This window comes from Phymastichus coffea, unplaced genomic scaffold (assembly GCF_024137745.1).
Source record: "Phymastichus coffea isolate CEN01 unplaced genomic scaffold, Cenicafe_Pcof_1.1 PCOF00118, whole genome shotgun sequence".
Classification (NCBI taxonomy): domain Eukaryota; kingdom Metazoa; phylum Arthropoda; class Insecta; order Hymenoptera; family Eulophidae; genus Phymastichus; species Phymastichus coffea.
In genome coordinates this window covers 308,633-326,862 of record NW_026706929.1, presented here as the reverse complement: position 1 = coordinate 326,862, position 18,230 = coordinate 308,633, and the positions used below count along the sequence as shown (strand labels likewise).

The following is an 18,230-nucleotide window of genomic DNA, read 5'->3' as shown; positions in this document are numbered from 1 at the left end:
TGTCGACCACTCGTTCGTCTCTCGCTCGAACGCTGCTTACCGCATAATTAAACTGCAGGTTGTATTCGCGATTGTTGGCGCGAATCCGCCTCTCCGTCTCTGCAAGAGTAACGAGCAAACGGGCATGGATCAGTGGTTAGATTGGGCTTCGTTCGCGAGTCGCCAAATGGAAACTACAAGCACGAGGATCCCCCATGCGTGATGCGGCAAGGCAAGCTGATCTCAAGACTTGAACGTGATCCAAGTGCCGCCAAGTGGCGAGTTGGCGCAATCGAGCGCCTTCGGTGTGCCTTAAAAATAGAGTCGGCCGAGGTTCGCGCGTGGGATCTCGCGTCGATCGACCGCCACGATTCGCCATACGTTTCGCTTACGAGCGACGCACGCGGCGCTCGCAAAGTCGGCTCGCGGAATATCGAATCGCTATCGGCGCGCAAGCTTCCCAACGCACTTTCCCCCCACTGCCTATCGAGAGCCGACGCGAGTTCGCTGCAGGCTCCGAGCCCGGAGGTGCCCGGAGGTGACCGGAGGTCGCGGGCCAGTGGGCGATTCGCCGAGCCGTTTCGCCAAACGAGAGGTTCCTCGATTAGCGAGGGCAAATTTATTCCTAAAACAGAGTTGACAATCATTAGGAGAAGATAAGGCGGTGAGGGAGGAGCAGGTGCGAGGTGAGAGTGGCGAGTGCGAGCCGAGGCGAGGAGCGCCGAGAGGATGGGAGCTTACTGCGCGAGTCCTCGGAGGAGGAGGAGAAGAAGCCACCACCGCGGCCTATGCACTCGGTGGCGGGCGGCGATCCGGGTGGTATGCTGCTGGACGAGGTGGGGGTGGGTCTGTAGCGGCCGCCCTTCCAGACGACCAGCTTGCCGAGGACCGTGAGCAGGTTCTCGCGGAAGGTCGCGTGGCGCGCGCTCGCCGCGCCCAGGCTGCTCGACGAGTCGCGCTTCGACGAGCATAGGCCCGCCGCCTCGGAGCCCTGGGCACCGCCGGCCACGCCGCCCTCCTCTAGGCCGTCGCGCGACGACGTGGCGCCATCCGTTATCAGCTGCTGGCTCTGCCGATTGTGGCTCGAACGGGTGCTCTGTCGAAGACACAGTGCGCTCAGCCTGCCTCCCTCTCCCTCTCTCTCTTTCTCTCTCCCTCTCTCTCTCTCTCTCTCTGTCGCTTTGTCTCGACTGCCTGCCGTCTACTCGTCAACTCGCCGCAGCTAGAAATCACGTATATCGCTTGCTCTGTGCACGATTCGCGAGTGTTCGGCTGCCCGGTAGCGGACGCGTTGCTTATGTCGAGGGGCAGCAACGTCGTTATAGCTGGCGAGAGTTGACGAGTCACTAGTCGCAGTCGCAAGAAGCGGGAAAAGGCAAATGGGCTATACCGTGGCGGCGAGCTCAGCATTGAAAGTATTGGACGAGGTGGAGAGCGCGAGGCAGCATACAGACGCGTCCTGCTGCCTCGGCTTGTGCTTTGTCTGGCGGCGCCGACGCCTCGTGCTGGCTTTGCGGCCATGCTGGAGCTTCCTGCGCCTGCGGCGTCTGGCAGCGCAGCCAGCCAGGCCGCCCTTGACTCCGTCCTCGTCGTCGTCGTCGTCGTCCTCGTCGAACTCGTGCCCGTTTTCATCTTCGTCGTCGTCGTCGTCGTCGTCGTCGTCGTCGTCGTCCTCGAAGTCCTCCACTCGAGCGATCATGCGCTCCTTGCCGCAACTGCCTCCGGCCGCAGTCGCGCCCCCATTTGCGTCCGACGATTGTTGCTGTTGTGGCTGCTGTAGCTGCTGTTGCTGCTGCTGCTGCTGCTGCTGACGCTGACGCCTCGCTGACTCGTCGCTGTCGCATCGCACCTGAAGCAGGCTCAAGGGGTTCGGGCGTCGCTCGGGCGTAAAGGGGGGAGGAGGGAGGGAGGACCGTACGGACCTCAAAGACCTCGAGCTCCAGGGTGTCGTGGGTGTACTGGTTGTGATGCGCGGCCTGCAGCGCGCTCATTGCTCAGCTGCGGCTCGGGGGCAGGCCCGCGGCGGCGGCTGCAGGGGGGGCCGCCTCATTCTCCCAGCCGCTCCGCCGCTCGTCCCGTCCTCGTGGCTGCTGCTGCTGCTACTGCTGCTACTGCTGTTACGCTACCCGCCGCGGCCTAGCTGCCCTCGCGCCGGCAGCCCGCCGCTGACGCCCGCTCCGCTGCGCTGCCGGCCACCCTCGTGCCGCGCTTCTTCTTGAGCTTCGTCAGTCTCGCCGACACCATTCGCACGCTCATCCCAGCGCGCCCCTGCCTCCGGCTTCGCACACCACATTTCAGTCTCGCCTTGGCGTTGCGTTCGCCGTACGCGCACTTGCGTTTGCCATGTCTCGCTTTTCCGAATCTCCCGTCTGCCTCGGAGAAGCAGCCACTAGCGACCGCTGCGGCTCTTCTGAACGCGTGTGCCCGGATCGTTGTTGGTACGCGCGACTGCGCTCCAGCTGGGCCTCTACGAGGAATGCCTTGCGTACGCCCCTCTCGATGCTCCGATTTGTCGGTCGGTTTCGAGGAGAGCAAGTGCCCAGCCTCGCTCGCGCGTTCGCGGCGCCATAGCATATCGGCAGCGAGGCATGAATCGCAAAGCCATTGTCCGCGATTCCGGACGATCTCCCTTGCTGAGCGCGAGCCGCATGCTCGTGTATCGAGGTCGATCTCGCTGCTCGCTCGCTATTTGCAAATGAGAATTATGGAATGGAGCAGCGGCCAGGAGAAAAACTGTCGAACGAAAGCTAAGGCCGTGAGAGCTCGATAGTCGCGATTAATGACATTTTAACGGCCAGACAATTGGAGTCGGAAAGGCCGTTGCTGCCGGCGCTGCCGCCACTGAGATTCGAAGTGGGAAAATTGCTCTTGATGAAGATAAACCGTTCGGCTCGGCAAGACGATGCCAATTTGGCGCGCTCGAGATTTTCCGCGACAGGCGCTACCGCGCGCGGCCACTTTACGACGGCAATTCTCCACGATGAAGTTGTCGCAAGGTTATTAGAACAATGGGACACGGCTGGATAGCGCCGCGCGCGACAAATACAGCTGACGCGCGCGGCAACGATTATTGAGCAGAAGCAGTCGGACGCGAGAACAGAGAGCGACAATGGAGCGCGATCGATCGATAATTAGCGCGAACAAAAGCGCGCGATAAGAGACGAGCGAATGGCAGCGAGCGTGATTTTCTCCTGGAAATCCTCGTTCGCGCTCGAAACGTGCACGGCTATCGACGGGGGGGGGGGGGGGGGGGGAGTTCGCAAGCTCGCAAGCCACAGCGTAGATGGTCGTACGCGAGCAACTTGGCGACCTTGACTCGCCAGTCGCAGCAGTGCAAATCGTGTCAGCGGTCCGTCATAGCTTGGCAGGCATCGCCATGGGAAATCTTTGCTTCGAAGCCGCCAAAGGCGGGCGTGTTTGCGAGAGAGAGAGAGAGAGAGAGTGAGAGTTTTGACGGTTGAGTCGCGCGATGCAAAATGAAACGCGCCGGGGCGATCGATGCGTGAAGCGGCGCCGAAGGCGGCCAAGCTAAAGGATAAGGCGGAAACAGGCGGCTCGATACGTCGCGCACCCGCACAACAGAGTCAAGGCGAGCTTTCGCGCGCGAAGGGCGACTCGGCCAAATAGAATTTGCGCCGCGGCGGTGATGGCGGCTCGCGCAGCGAATCACCCGCCCGTGAGGCGAGCAAAGGAAAGACCTCCCGACGGCTCGCCGCTGAGCATTGTCGCGATGTCGAGTGCGCCGCGGGAGCAGCGAGTGTAGGCTCGACGAACGAGGCGTGACGCGTCCAGCATTTGAATTTCGCATGGAAAAGTAAGCATACCTCCTTATCCGAGCGCTCTCAAGGCCCTCGCTGTCGATACGTGCCGAGGCGCGAAATTGAAAACGCTCCGCGCTCTCGGTCGCCTCTGTCTCCTGATTTTTGGCGCGACTGCGATCACTACTCGTAATTGACAGTCAGACGCGATGTTTACGTTTGGTGCGCCTGCTAAAAGCTTTGACGGAGCGGCTATTAGGCGTTGCGGTTTCGTGGCCGAAGAAAACGCGTATTCGCTCGAGTCGGATGTTACGTCAAGGCTGCTAATGTAAAGTTACGACATTGCAGCGCCAATGATGGTAAACGAAATTCGCCCGTTTTTCGTTTCAGACAACCAGGCATTGCTTTTGGTAACTGCGGATATAGGCTTCAATGCGGCATAGCTGCCGCTATTCAATTTGTAAGACCCAGCATGGCAGTCGGAGTATGCGCCAGATGCAATCGACTACGCGCGAATCTACGGTAAAGTCCTATAAGCCGGCCATCAGACGCCGCGTCTTTATTTTTCATTGCTGAGCAAAGGATGTTTCTCGAGATTACCTTCCAACGCTACTGCTTCTCGACTTCTCAATTCGAGGTAGAGATGAGAGAGAGAGAGAGAGAGAGATGGGGGGGGGGGGTGAAATGGGACGCATGGATGACTCGTGGATCCCAGCTGCTTGTCCGGAACGATTGTTTTCCCATGTCGGCGCACCGACAATTTGAATGCGCGCGTACGTACACGAGACGAAGCGGGGCCAGAGGGATCACGTTGTTCCAGTTTGTTCTACGTGCACCACCGAGCCCAACAATTGATTCGCGGCCGCTGCCACGAAGCTAAACTCGCGAACCCTTTACTTTTTATTCATTATTTCGTATTTCCGTTATGCATCTCGAGCCACATTTCGCGCTGCAGTCTTGGCGTATCGAAGGATACGCGGGGACATTAAGAAGCATTCGTGGCAATGGTGAAAAGTCCGATGAAGGCAGCTCACGCATTGGCTCTCGGCTTGATTCGCCTCTCCAACGGTCCGCCCGCCAAAACTTATCCACGAGCCTTGGCCAAGCATATATTGTCGAGCGTCGCATCGATCGACGGTCGTGCGAGTTGTGGACGACGCCGGATTGCCGACGTGACTTGCCGCCGCGCGCCGCGCAACGTCGGCGCGTCTCATCTCACGCCGTCGACACGCGTCTAACGTTGGCTCTCCGGCCGACTTGGCTTCGTCGCATTTTTCTTGCTGTCCACCAGGAGTTTGCGCGCGCACGTAGATAGAAGAGTGGAAGTAGGTTAAGGAATCCAATGGCAACCATAAACTCCAAGATAGAGGGGCAGCGCGCTTATCGGAAAAAGTTGGGTCGCGCATGGCACCGCGATAAGTATAGAGCAAAGAGCGAGAGAAACCAAACGTTTACGCGCTGCCATGAGCTGGCGCGAGTGTTGCGGTGATGGGACGAGGCGAGGAAATCGCGCAGAGATAAGCGCGGCTGGCTTTATCGGCGCCCGGCGAATGGAACTTCGATTCACTCGGCCGCGCGAAAAGCCAAGCGAGCGAGCGAGCGCGATTTTCGTGCCGGCAGTCGGGCAAATTCCAGCGTACGCGTGGCGGACAGGAGACCGGTAGCGAAGGATCCGACGAGATCCACGGGAGACTCGAAGCAAAACGAGGAGCGACTTGTCGGGCTGTTCACTCCGCTGAAACGATTCGTGCGCGCGTGGCTATTCTCGTTGCCGAACACAAAGACCTCGCACATATTAATTAGCGGCAGAGACGGGTGTTTTTTCAATCGGAACGAGAAGGAGTGTAGGCGCGAGCCGAGCGATTGGCGTGCGTCGTTATCAGGGCCAATTGTGTACGAATACGCGGCGCGAGCTCCGACGAGTGGCTTTCAATTCAGTGTTCAGTTCAGGGGCGGGTCAAGTGGACGGTATCGTCAACGAGGCTAGCACTCGCGCGTAGCCAAGCAATCGTTTCTGCTCTTTGATTTAGCGCCACGTCGCCTCCTCTCGCTATGATTCGACTGGTGACATTTCACACGAGATCTCACGGTAACGCTCTCGGGCCTGGGATTGTTTCGCATCTTCGTAACTCCTTGTCCCGTCACTGGCGCCGAAAAGTATGCGCTCGAGTTGTAACTATCGTCCAATTAAGACATGCAACCTTTTTCGCACTTCAATCAGCTAAACGCAGTAGACAGCTTTGAGAGAAAGAGAGAGAGGCTCTCATCTCTCTTTGGTGGCGCCACGGCGTCGCTTCCTGTTTATATCCCTTGGGATTCATTCCCCTTACCCTACCCTCTCTCGCTCTCTTTGTTTCATGTTCCTCGTTTCACAGACAGAATGTAAGGGTAAAACGAAACGGTTCTCTTTTTTCTTGATTTCGAAGAAAATTCGACGGGCTCGAGAAACGTTTTATAGAGTCTGCTTTCGAGTACTTCTCAGCAACTTTCATAGCTACTCTAGTTCTACGATAACTTTTTTACTTTTGAATAGAAATTTTAGGCACTTTTCCATCGTGAATCTCACTTTCAAAGTTACAATTAGCCGTCATTTTCGTTTTATAATTTATTTTTCGCTCGAGGCATTCCTACGCGCATACGAATAACCCAATTTAGATGTCGATACGTGTAAAATGGAAAAATACACGTAGATCTTTTGCCACATTTTCATCTTTTTTTTAAGATCGTATTTTTAGTATTTTTATCGAAAGATACGCAGCGACTGCTTCCATACACAAACAGTTTCCTCGAGAGCTCCGAGACATCATTGAACTCTTGAAAGAAACGGCAAAGTGTTGAAAAGAAGAGAAACAAAGCAAAATAAAAAACAAAATAAAAACGTCGTCTCCGTTCGCCGCGGCGAAAGACGTCAGCGTTAATTGCACAGCGAAACCCGCGAGGAAAGTGCAAGCTCCGATGGCAAAATCAACACGTCGCGCCCCGTCAATCGCGCCGTGCTCCCGGGAACGCGATACTGTGTGCAGAGCGCAAAACAACTCGGCCTCACTGCCGCAGCTGCGAAGTGCGAGTACAGGTCTTTCGCCTCGGTCCCGGACCTCAAAGTGTCCGCGCGCGGTTCGTTGGACGGGCGGCAGCGTCGCGCAAATGCAGAAAGGGAGAAGGCAGCGGAGCTCGAACTCGAATGCGCGCCATGCCAGAGCGGCTTTGAGGTTAGCGCGACGGTGCGGTTGCTCGCGTTAGCGACCGCCAGATTACTGTTGACGCGCCTTTGGATAAACGCGCGCGCTAGCCGAGCCACGAGCACGCACGCTCGTTCGCTCGCTTTATCGAAAAATAAGTTCACGGCATTATTCCAATCCAGTTGAGGCGAGTGAGAGCCTCGTGCCCGTTTTCCTCTCTCTCTCTCTCTCCCCCTACCCCTCCCTCTATCCTTGTATTCGCCGACAAACGCCAACTCGATGCGACTGTTTGAGTGCGTCGTCGAGGGGGGAAAGAGGGAGAGACTGAGAATAAAAGAATCGAGCTGAATAATTAAAGGCCTATAGGCAGGCGGACGACGTCGAGTATCGCGATGTCGTCGCGGTGACGCGCCTGTGCAACTGAGCGAGAGAGCGAGAGAGCGAGAGAGAGAGAGAAAGCTCGCGAGGCGGCAATCGATAGGGCGCTTCTTTGCTTTCACAACCAAGCTCTCTCCATCTCTCTCTCTCTTTCTCTGGTGGGCGCCCTTCTTCCTTGAGCTCGCTGTCGTCCGCTAGCTGTGTTGCACTCGTCGCGCGAGTTCCCGAGTAGTTACACAACGCCGTCGAAGGACGAGCCATGGCAAACGCAATGCAGACGACGGACTGACAGAGAAAGAGAGAGAGAAAGAGAGAACGAAACTCACCGAGAAAAGGGGTTGTTCGGAACGTTGCGACTCGGCGGCACAGTTGGCTGGCCGCTCTTTGCACTTGCAGACTCGACGCAGCAGCACGCACTGGCTAGCACAGGTCAACACCGCGGACAGCGGAAAACGGCCACGAGGAAAGCGAAGGGAGGCGAGGAGAAGGTGTGCGAGGAACTTGTGCAGAGTGGGTGAGAAAGAGTGAGAGAGAGAGATAGAGAACGCGTCTATCGACGAGCCTGGCGGCTCCGCAGCTCGTACACTGACTGGCCGCGAGCGCGCAGCCAGAGCCGTTCGGCGCTCGGCCACCAGGGGCCGCGGAGGCGCCACGCGCTGCCCGGCGCCGCGACGACCAGACGACGGGCCCTCGCGGTACGCGCGCACCGCGCCACGGCTCGCGCCTCGGTGCGCTCGCACCGGCGCCGCGGAATCTGTCTTGCCGGCCCGCCTCGCAGCCCGAGACTGGCCGCGCGCCTTGGTCGGTGCCGGCTCCCGCCGATCGCCGGCGACCCGCCTCGCGCACACCTGAGATCAGCTTGCTCGCGCGCGCCCGGGGGAGGAAATACCTTGCTGCGGACGGGTGGCGGCGCTGCGCGACATGGTCGCCGCGTGCCTGGACGGAGCGGGCCCCAGTGGCCGGTGCGGCCTGCCTGCTCGCGCCGGCGATCGCTGCTGAGGCGGGACTGCGGCTGCTGCTGCGGCTGGGCGTGCGAGCTGCCGAGGTCGGCGTCCATGTGGTCACGACTAGCCGGGCAGCAGCAGCGGGCCGCCGCCGTCGTCCTGGTCGACTCTCTCGCTGCTCGGCCTGGCTGCTCGGCGCCCGCTGACTCGCGCCGCCGACGACACCTCCTCAGGCCCGCCAAGGCGACAACTTGTTAGCCGACGCACCTCCGCCGCCGCCCCACTGAAACACCACAATGTCGCCCTGTCAGCTCTTTCGTGCCTGCCGTCAAATGTTCGACGATAGGGCTGTATTGGCGACGCGCACTCGTGCGTTTACGCCTGTCATCGAAGCCGCCGAAGTCGTTCGTTGGCTCGCGCAACTGCGCCGGGCGAAGCCTTTCCCTGTCCTCGCTGGCGCAGCTCTCGACTCGGTCGACGAGGCGCGCCTGGCTACGGGTTACGCGGGTCGATGCGACGCGTCGCCAATGGCCGGTACGCTTGGCTCACGCACTCCGCTCGCGCACGGCGCCGCGGCCGAAAAGCCCCGATGATAACGCGTCCGCGACAACGCCGCGCCGAGGCCGAGAGCGCGACACAGCGCGATCGATCGGCCACGTGGGCTAGACACGTGGTCGTGGGTACGCGCCGGCGGCGGTCAATGTATGCCCGGTCTTGGACAAGGACAGTGTCACGGTCGTAAGCGCGTATGTGCTCGCTGCGCCTCCCCCCTCTACCCGACCCTCCGGCCCTGTCGGCCGCGCGACCGTGATTTGCTTCGCGCCGAGAGCCGCCGACGATCGAGTGGACTCTTCGGGGACGACGCCCGCCAATGAGTTTTCCCGCGAAGGGCTCCTCCTCTCGACGAGCAGCCCCGACGACGCGATGTTCTACCTCGACAGCCTTCCGAAGAGCTGCCTGTTACGTCTGGAGACAGCTACAACTGTTGGCTCTACGCTCGTACGGCACAGTGTGCGACGGTCAACGAGGGCGGCGTACAAAGAGAAGCTCCGTCCGTCCGACGTTTCCGACTGATCCGTCGACTCGTCGGTGACTTTTTTTCGTCCAGGCGCAGGCGGCGAGTCAGCCGGCCATAACTTATCGAGCGGCCAGGCCATCCTTGAGCGGCTAAAAGTTTTCTTGTTCTTCGCGCTTCGGTTCCGCGGCCGTGAGCTGGTATCATTATTAATTGGCGCCGAATCGACTGGTTAAGCGTGCTTTACATGGCTCTACCTCTACTTCTACTTCCGTCCGCTCGACGTGGATCAGCGGCACAACGCCGGAATTATTCAGGACTTAATTTCGGTGGCTCGCTCCGGCGACGGCGCTTATTACGAGAGCTCCGAGCCCACGGACGATGGACGATCGCTTAGCGGTTTGGCGTTAATGCCTTTGGCATTGGTCGGCAGACAGGCCAGCCGCAAGCTGCCTTTCTGCGCCGACACTTTGTTTTGCGGAAACAATTTGCCCAACTGCACTTGTGACTTTGAACCGACTGCACGGCGCTGTTGACTAATCCAATTCATGCACATCGAGGTTTGCCCGACGACCGCCCACAGAAGCGTCACGCTACGAGCAGCCTTCCGAGCCTTCGTCGTTCGGAGAGCGCGGTATAGAGCCCCAGCTGCAAGGTGGGCGTAGTTGCAGGTGGGCGATCGCAGCAACATCGATTGGACTTATCGGCTGTTCGCGGGGCGCTCGCCGAGCCGACTATCGCGCGCGGCGGAACCACGGCAAACTCTTGCGTAACGGCCCTCGCGGACAGCAATAATCGCAGCGATCGCGTGCGGAGCGCGCGAGGCGAGCCAAGGTGTCCGGTGCATGAATGAGCCGACGGCTCGCGACAACCGAGTCCTCGGACTTATCTCCGCGCGAGATAGCGCACGCACGCCTGGCCATTTGCATCGGTTGCCGCGGCCTGCCGTGCGCTGACCCATCGCCACCGGTCTCACTTTTGCCTGCCCGATCGCTTGCTTGCCCTCGTCAGTCTTGCTGTAGCGTATTTAGGTTCCCTTCCTTCCCTATCTTTCCCTTTTCACCCTGCGTCGCGCTGCACACCCAAACTCAAACGAATACGAATGTAACTCCAGTCAATTCTGGTTCTAGTTCACGGCTGCGCGTTCAATCATCTACGTATCAATCGTTGCCTGACTCTTGCGTCTCTGCTCGCTCGATTCTGATAGCGCAGCCTTGTATGAGCACCTTACGTAAGGCCGATCTTGCACATTTATGCGATGAATTCCCACGAAATTACGCGCAATATAAACTCGGCGGGACGAGACCCGAGAAGCTTTCGTTGATAAATCGGCATGTAGCTCGGTCCGAGGATAGCCGCCTGCGATCGACAGAAACATATCTTCCCAGTGATCACCGCGCTCCTCAAATATCCAAGTTGGAATAGCACATGCGAGCTCGAAGATAGCAACAATCGTCATGAACGAACAATAATCACGTTGTTTTTCACAGCAAGTTATAGAAATGACGCGGATAATGAGATCCTCCTTGAATACACTTGACTAGAGCTATCGCGATGACTCGCTCCATCCTTTTTTCTTCTCGTTTTTTTTCTGTCCTCCCAACAATGAGCGCTTCTTTTTCTTATTCCTTTTAAAGAAGCGCCGCTGAAAAAGCGCGCGCGTTACTCGCGCGCCGTGGGAACAGCGCGCGCGCCGTTGCTCGGGCTGCGTCCTTCGCGACAGGTACAGCGCTCGCGGCCGATTTCGACAACGCGCTCGGCGATTAGGAGCGCGTCGCCGTGAAAAAGAGCGAGCTGGCTCGTCGTTCTGCGGCTTCCATCCGGGGGGGGGGGGGGCGCAGCGTCATCGTCGTCGGCAATTTGCCGACGAGTCCCGCGTCCGCGCTCGAGATGACAATGCACCGCAATCGACGCTCGTTACGCAAGCGACGCTCTTGAGGGCACGCGCAAACTTGGAGCTTTCTCACGCGAACCGTTGCGACAGTCGTGCGCGCGCTATTCCGATTATCTCGCAACCGGCCGCTCGCTAATTAAAGCTGTTTATTTTGCATATTCAATAAATTTTACGTCACCGTTCCGAGCCGCCTGCAAATCAAACGCACTAATCACTCCTCGCTGGTACATTCGATGCGCTGCCTTGGCTAAGCTAATTCAGAAATCATTTCTGTGTCAAGCTCGTTACTTTACATCGCCGCTTTGAATTGTTAAAGACTCGGCTTCTCGGCTTTTTCTGACTCAACTTATTCACATTTTGCCAGGACAAAGTGACGTGCACGCACGCATCTGGAGAAGCTTGTGCGGCGCGAGAAAGACGCGGGCCTAGTGCAGTCGAAAAGCATCGGTAGTAGAGTTGGTTGGAGTCTTGTTCGACCATCGATGTACCGCCTCAACTTGCAGCATGCAAAAATTTATCCGATACGACCACTGCACATAACAGCGCGATCCTTTAGCCAGTTTATCAAGTCGGGCTTTAATGTTTCGTTAATTGCGTGCAGAGCGATTACATCGAGGCGTTGCATAAGAAAGCATTTAGCTCCCGGCAATTTCGCCAACAATAAACGCGAACAATATAGACACGCATCTCCCGTTGATTACGAATTCAAAGAACAAGCCTATTTGGATTTTCAACGTAAACTTGTTGAAAAGATGCATTGTCAATAAAAGTCAAGGCGATGAAATGGCGTATTAAGCGTAATGATCCTGCAGACATCCGCAAGCGCAATATCTTACTCGGTTTATCAGATGACTTGTTGATGGCTTGCACAATATCGGACTACAAGTTTGTAGTCCGGTATCGCGGTATAAACTTGTGCAGTCCCGTATCGACGAGGCATCGCGCAAGTTTATCATAAACGCGTAGCCAATTCGTGAATTTGGAATTTGCACGACAGTTGTACGACAGTCGTATGCGCGGACGATCGTGGAAGCAAGGGGCGGACACTACGCGATGGGCCGGATTTCGGCGCGATCGACACCCCTCGGTTTAATTAGCCCGAGCAATAAATCGCGTGCGACTTTTTTTCGACGAACTGTTCGAAGCCTTCCACCGTTGTCACTTGGTGCCCCAGCCGTGATAATTGAATTTGAGGCAAAGCCGTGATCAAGTTCGAAGGTGCTTCGAGGCCTCTCGCACAGGGCGTGCGTCCGCAAACGAATATCCGTGGATATCATTTGGAAATTCAACTGGGCAGCCGAGGAAAAGCTTCGCGTGTGGCCGGCTTCGCGTAATGGTGGCTCTCCTTTATTGACGGCGCACAACAGATGATTGAAAGCGACTTTCCGTGTTTATGCACTAAATTAACGGCCGAACCTCTTTCTCGCAGATAATACATCTGACGCGTGTCACGGCCGGAAGGCGAGTGGATTTCTCAGCGGCAAGCGCTGTTATTAATGTTGCTCAACGCCCATTTCAAAACTGGAACGACCTCGTCGGATGCAAGACGCCACGCGGCGAGCCAAAAACTTTTTCATTTTCTTCAATTCCTTCGGACACCGATGCTTGTTGGTTGCGTGACGCAGCCAACTGGCACTTTGAAACTGTCGCTATGCGAGGTACTGTCGTATCCAGTGCTTCGTAATCGGTTCAAATGAAAAGCATTCGGCGCTTAAGACGCTCGACAGTACAATTATGATTCAGAAACAGCAAGACCTAGCCGATGATATTAGTATTTACTCTCGGTGTACGAATAAACGATGTGGCGATAAGGAATAATCGTTGGCAATAGGGATGGGCTTATTTGTCGTGGATAAATAGTGGATGAAGCGTTCGAACAACAGTCATAACGCGTTTTCGCCAGTCCGCGCTCCCAAGAGAGAGAGAGAGAGAGAGAGAGAGAGAGAGAGAGAGAGAGAGGACGAGAGTTCAGCTGAGTTTGGCCGCGGGAAAACAACGCTCGGCAAGGCCCTTTTGTTCGCATGGAAATGAGAAAGCAATTGGCCGAGAGCGTAGACGAGATTAATTCGCCGTCCATCGAGACGTGCAATCGAGCTCTCGATCGCTCGCGCATGGCATGCAGTTGCATAACGCGCTGCAGAGATGAGAAAGGAGCGGGCTATCGCAGCGGGCGCGTTCGATGCCCGATACGCACGGTACTTTCTACGAGGCTTTGACACGCGGAGAGGCGTCGCGCCAGTTATAAAACGAGGACTGCTCTCGCGTCACGTGCGTGCGGACTACGCCAGTTAATGGCTGTGCACGTCTCTCCTGAAGCGGCAGCGCCGCCGGCATAAATATTTTCTTTCTCTTTCTCTCTCTCTTTTTTGTCGGCGCCGCTCGTTGCGCAACGGGCGCCGCTCCTAATGACGGTCTCTGCAACAATGCGGTCGGTCGCAATATCACATACCGCGCAATCCTGCAAACGGCCGCCGAGACATTACCCGTCCGCTATTACGTCTCGTTAGGTCCGCGTTTTCCGCTGCTAAGTCTCGCGCTATCGCTGGGATCAGGCGAGGCCCGCCAATCCTCGTCGAACGCGCGCTCGGCCAGCGTTGGATTCTTCGCGCACGGTTGTACGCTCGACGAATTAACGCGCTTATCGCGGTGGCGCCCGCTCGCGCTTCATCCGAGTCACGCCGCGATAAGCAGCTTTCTCTCTCTTTCTCTGCTCTCTGAGAACGAGGTGACGAGCAGGAAGAAAGGGTAGGCCAGTCCTCGGCTCGTCGCTCGGACCTGGTGCAAGGAGCTTGCTCTTCTCCGCGACCGAGCTGTGTTACGCGGACGCTTTTCCAGCGCCAACGAGTCTGCCGCGAACGAAATCTTATCAACGGGGCTCCAAGTGTCACTTGATATTTATCCGGGTGTTCTACGGACTCGAAGACATTAAAAACAAATTAAAATGCTCGCTAGGCGCAAAGGAAAAAAAATTTAAAGCGCTATCGAGGTAGCAGAGCGCCTGACGCTATATCCGACGGAGCGACGATAAGATAACGATCCCAAACGTAGCATCTAAGGCAACCAACGGCTTCGCGTCCAGGTGAGAATCCGCGACGATGAGGGGCCGAGCCGATAGTTCGGCGATCGGGTAAAGGTGAGGATCCGGCGGCGCGTTGACCCGAATGTTTTCGCCGCGCGAGATCGATGGCCGAGGCGCACACGCGCCAAAAGATAAAGATCTCTCTCCCTTTTTCTCTCGATCGAGGCGTCCACGCGTGCGCGTACGAGGTCACGTGAGCGAGCGCGACGACCTTGAGCCCTTTCGGAATAATAATTGGGTCGCGAGAAAGAGCGAGCGTCAGTTGTGTAATGAGCTCCGTCTCCGCGGCGGCGCGCGTGCACTTTCGCGCCCTGCCGAAACGCAGCCGTCGCGGTCGCCTAATCGTCTCGCCGGATCCCACGGCTCGAGCGGCGAGCGACATTGAAGCGTACCGAGAGCGAGAGTTATCGATCGCCCGCGGCGTCGACGCGACCTCCGAATCGGGCCGCCGCTTCGTCAAAGCCGGCCGCCGTAGGAATGCACTTGCCAGAGGGACTCGCGCGCGCGCTTGAGCATTTGTAGCACACGAGCGGCTTGGGTTCAGCGACCATCGCGGCCAACGTCCGATAATGCCGGTCGAGACGAGCACCAGTCGTCCGCGTTCGGTCCGTACGCCAGCAGTGCCGACGACGACTGCCCGCCTCTGGACTGCGGTGTGGAACATGGCGCTCGGCCGACCGACTGCTTCGCCGATCGCGACCGTCGCGCTGACCAAAGTCGCGCGCTGCCTCGTCGTCTTCGGCGCCGGCGCTTGCGTTTTCAATTGAGTAGAACAACGTTCCCCTCGGGCACTCGGTCGGACGTTACCACCACGAGCGAGGGGGCCAATTCACGGCCGGACGTTCACCCAGCGAAAGTTACCAAAGCAAAGGATTTCACATTCGCCGCGCGCTTTCGAGAAAAACGCAGACAACACTTTCACGGAACATTACGGAGTGCGAGCTGCGAGTAATCGAGCGGAGCTATTGCGGCCGCGAGGGAAATATAAAATCGATGAGAAATTAAGAGCATCGGGGAGTAATTAGGGGACAAGCGAGCCGACCACGCCATGCGAGATCCTTCGAGTGCCCGAAGGTTATTAAACGTACGACGAAAAAGGAAAACAAGCGAGTTTTTCGCATCGATTGCCGCGACACGCGCGCTTGCCGCTCAAATTTTTCACATTCGGACTGCTCGTGGCGACTTTCGCGAAGGTCGACGAAACTAGTCTTGCCGCCCCGCCAAGCTCAGCCGCGCAAACGTCAAAGTGTATACGCACTTGGTGGCTGCAGCACGCTGGCATAAACGAGCTGCGACGGTCTTGGCACTGTTCAAACCAAAGCAAAGGAGCACCACATGCACACTGTGTCGCGGTACGCGCCAGTCAAGTTCCACTGCGAGCGTGCGCACGACGTAACGCTCCGCTCGCGGCCGACTGACTGACCGAGCGACCGACTGACTGACTGACTGACTGACTCGGCTCGCCGCGCCGGTCGGCAGTAGTAAGGTATAGTAGACAGGTAGTGGATGTACTGACGCGACGCGCGCGTACGAGTGTGCGCGCAAGCGAGCAGGCGAGCGAGCGGCCGAGTCACGATTGTAAATCCGAGCGCGCACGTAGACTATTGCCGTCGCGCTTTTTCGGGCTCGCGCTCACTGTTGCGCCGGACCTGTACTAGAGGATCGATCGCATTCCACTGTCGCGCGAACCGTCAACGAGTCGCCGACTGTGAAATATTGCCGCTCCGTATCGTTGAGAGCAGAAAGCCTGGCGTGACAGTCGGCCGTCGCGACCTCGCGCCGATGTGCAATTAATGAAAGCGCAGTGGGCGCCGATAAAAAGGACGCGTGCAAAGTCGCGAGATCGGAGCCTGATAACTCGAGGGCGAACGACGACTGCGACCGTCTCCCGCGACAATCGTATCGGCGACGGCCGCCCGGTCGCGTCCCATCGCCGTCGATCGGCCGGATCGCAGTTCGCCACTGCGGGGCGGATCGATCCATGGGGCAGCACTCGCGTCGACTCGTGCGAATAAGCTCGAGCGCGAGGCCGGGCAGAGAGCGGCACCGGCACGACACCCGCGGGACGCGCGTTGCACTCCGAGATCCCAGTGCGGCGCCAATCGGCAGCGTCGGCGGATGGATGCGGATCGATGCGCGCGCGTCGCCAGCTCGAGCGCCGCGCCGATGCCGATGGCGATGGGCGCGGCCGGTTAAAAATATACGGAGACGCAATCAGCCGTCGGCTCATTAATAGATTCTCGCGAGGCTGCGTGTCGTCGGCGGCGAGTGCTCGCGCACTCCTCCTGCCCGACTATAGCCTTCCAGCTGCCACTGCGATCTGTCGACCGTCCGTCCTTTGCGCGCCGGTCGTACGGGCATGCACAGCTCGGGCCGCGAACGATTGGCCGAATAATGAAAGGCGCGCGTTACGGGCCGTTACCGTAACCCACTTGCGCCGGCTCGTTTCACTTTCAATTTTCGCCGTCGCTTTTGACAGCCGCGCGCGCACGTGACTCCGCGAGCGTCGCTTTGTTTCCTGCGCCCTTCCCGACTCGCCCTTTCAACGGTCACTCGAGAGACGCGTCGCGCTCGCCAAGAGCAGAGCGCAGGTTCGCGCAGGCGGGCGCAGTCGGTCGATCTGGCCTGAAAGAAGCGCTCGCGAATGCCGCGGCGGCGGGCTTGCGGCATTCGCGGCAAGCCCCGAGAATCGCGGCGAATTTTCGCGAGCCACGCAGACGCGCGCGGCTAAAAATAAGAATGACAATGCCTGGAACTGTGAGCTGCCAGTCGGCGCCGTTGAATTGATTCGTCTTCCCTCTGCAAGCCCAGAGCGAGGATACGGCCGTACGAATTTCGGCGATCGTTGACCCTGGTCACGCACACGCCAAGTGTCAGTCGCGAGCAGGCGAACGACGCGTCGGACGCTCTGACCTTGGACTACTGGCGCGGTAATCGAAAAGCAGCCTCCCATTCTACAGAATCGTCGTGCTAACCAATGAGAAGCTTGGACGTTTCCGAGCCAAGTTTTCGAGAAGAAGCGAGCGAGAAGAGGAGCTGGCGTAGATGCGTGTTAGGCGCTCGCTCACTGGCCGCGAGCTTTTGTCGCGAGCGTAATCAAAGCAGCGTCAGACGTATAAACGTGCCACGGGATGTTCCTGTTAGGCCGGCTCGCTCTCTGTTTACGTCACGTTCGACGACAAGATCCATAGCGCGCAGAAGAGCACCGTCAAATGGTTAATAAAGCCAGCGGACCTAGTTACACGTCTCGCGATTCCATCGCGTTGAACGACCATTGCTCCGCCGCTCACCCTTTCCGTTCCGCAACCGAAATTTGGTGGCGTTGTTTCTCTGGGCTCCGAAGTGCGCTGCAAGCTCTGCCCAGCGCTCTGCCCAGCACTCTGCCCGCCGGGCCAATTCGTTGGCGACACCGCGTACGACGACTCTCGCTCTGCGCATCGCTCTCGAGCATCGGCATCTATTGGCTCGCGACTACGATTACTGTCGATCTCATCGAAACCAATTGACGGCAACGAACGCTCGAGCGACGTGCGAATTAATCGCTCGTCCACGGCTGCCGCGAGCATCGCGGAAAACGCCGCAGCCTACTGCTCAGCGACGATGACGCCCGCGGTCTGCCTTGATTAGAAGCGAGAAAGAAGCAATTAGCCGATGGCCAGAGTCCACTTGTTTGGGCGTCGACTGGAGGATATTAATTTAGCGGCGGCGCGGCGGGGACGAGCTCGCCCTTGGACGCCGACCGCGACGATGAGATCGACTATTCTTCTTCGTCCGGCGTCGGTCTGCGGTACAAGTCTCCGCCGCGTGGCTGGTAAACTTGGATTTCCAGTCGCTGCGACGAGATCCCGACACGTGCGCGCGCCACCTTGACCAATCAGTGGACGCGAGCGCACGGCTCCGAGATCCTCAATTCGCGCCAATAATTGCTCTCGTCGCCGAGCCGTTCGCGCCTCGAGTTCGGCCGGTCGGATCGGCTCGCGTTGCCTCGCTGGCATCTTCCGGCT

At 58.1% G+C, this 18,230-nt stretch overlaps 1 protein-coding gene across 5 annotated transcripts in view; it reads right to left on the bottom strand.

Moving 5' to 3' along the window:
* LOC131671042 (phospholipid-transporting ATPase ID) overlaps positions 1 to 18,230 on the bottom strand; it is a 31,692-nt gene that overhangs the window by 8,094 nt on the left and 5,368 nt on the right. For 2 of the 5 annotated variants that reach the window (XM_058947157.1, XM_058947158.1), the window contains exons 1-6: positions 15,485 to 15,686; positions 7,621 to 8,521; positions 1,902 to 2,257; positions 1,370 to 1,828; positions 721 to 1,075; positions 41 to 99 (exon numbers count right to left, since the gene is read on the bottom strand). In XM_058947157.1, the coding sequence (XP_058803140.1) occupies positions 41 to 99; positions 721 to 1,075; positions 1,370 to 1,828; positions 1,902 to 1,970 (942 nt within the window). In that variant the 5' untranslated portion in view covers positions 1,971 to 2,257; positions 7,621 to 8,521; positions 15,485 to 15,686. Of the gene's footprint in view, positions 1 to 40; positions 100 to 720; positions 1,076 to 1,369; positions 1,829 to 1,901; positions 2,258 to 7,620; positions 8,522 to 15,484; positions 15,688 to 18,230 lie in introns of those variants that run through there. The other 3 variants (XM_058947155.1, XM_058947156.1, XM_058947159.1) reach the window with 3 other exon arrangements.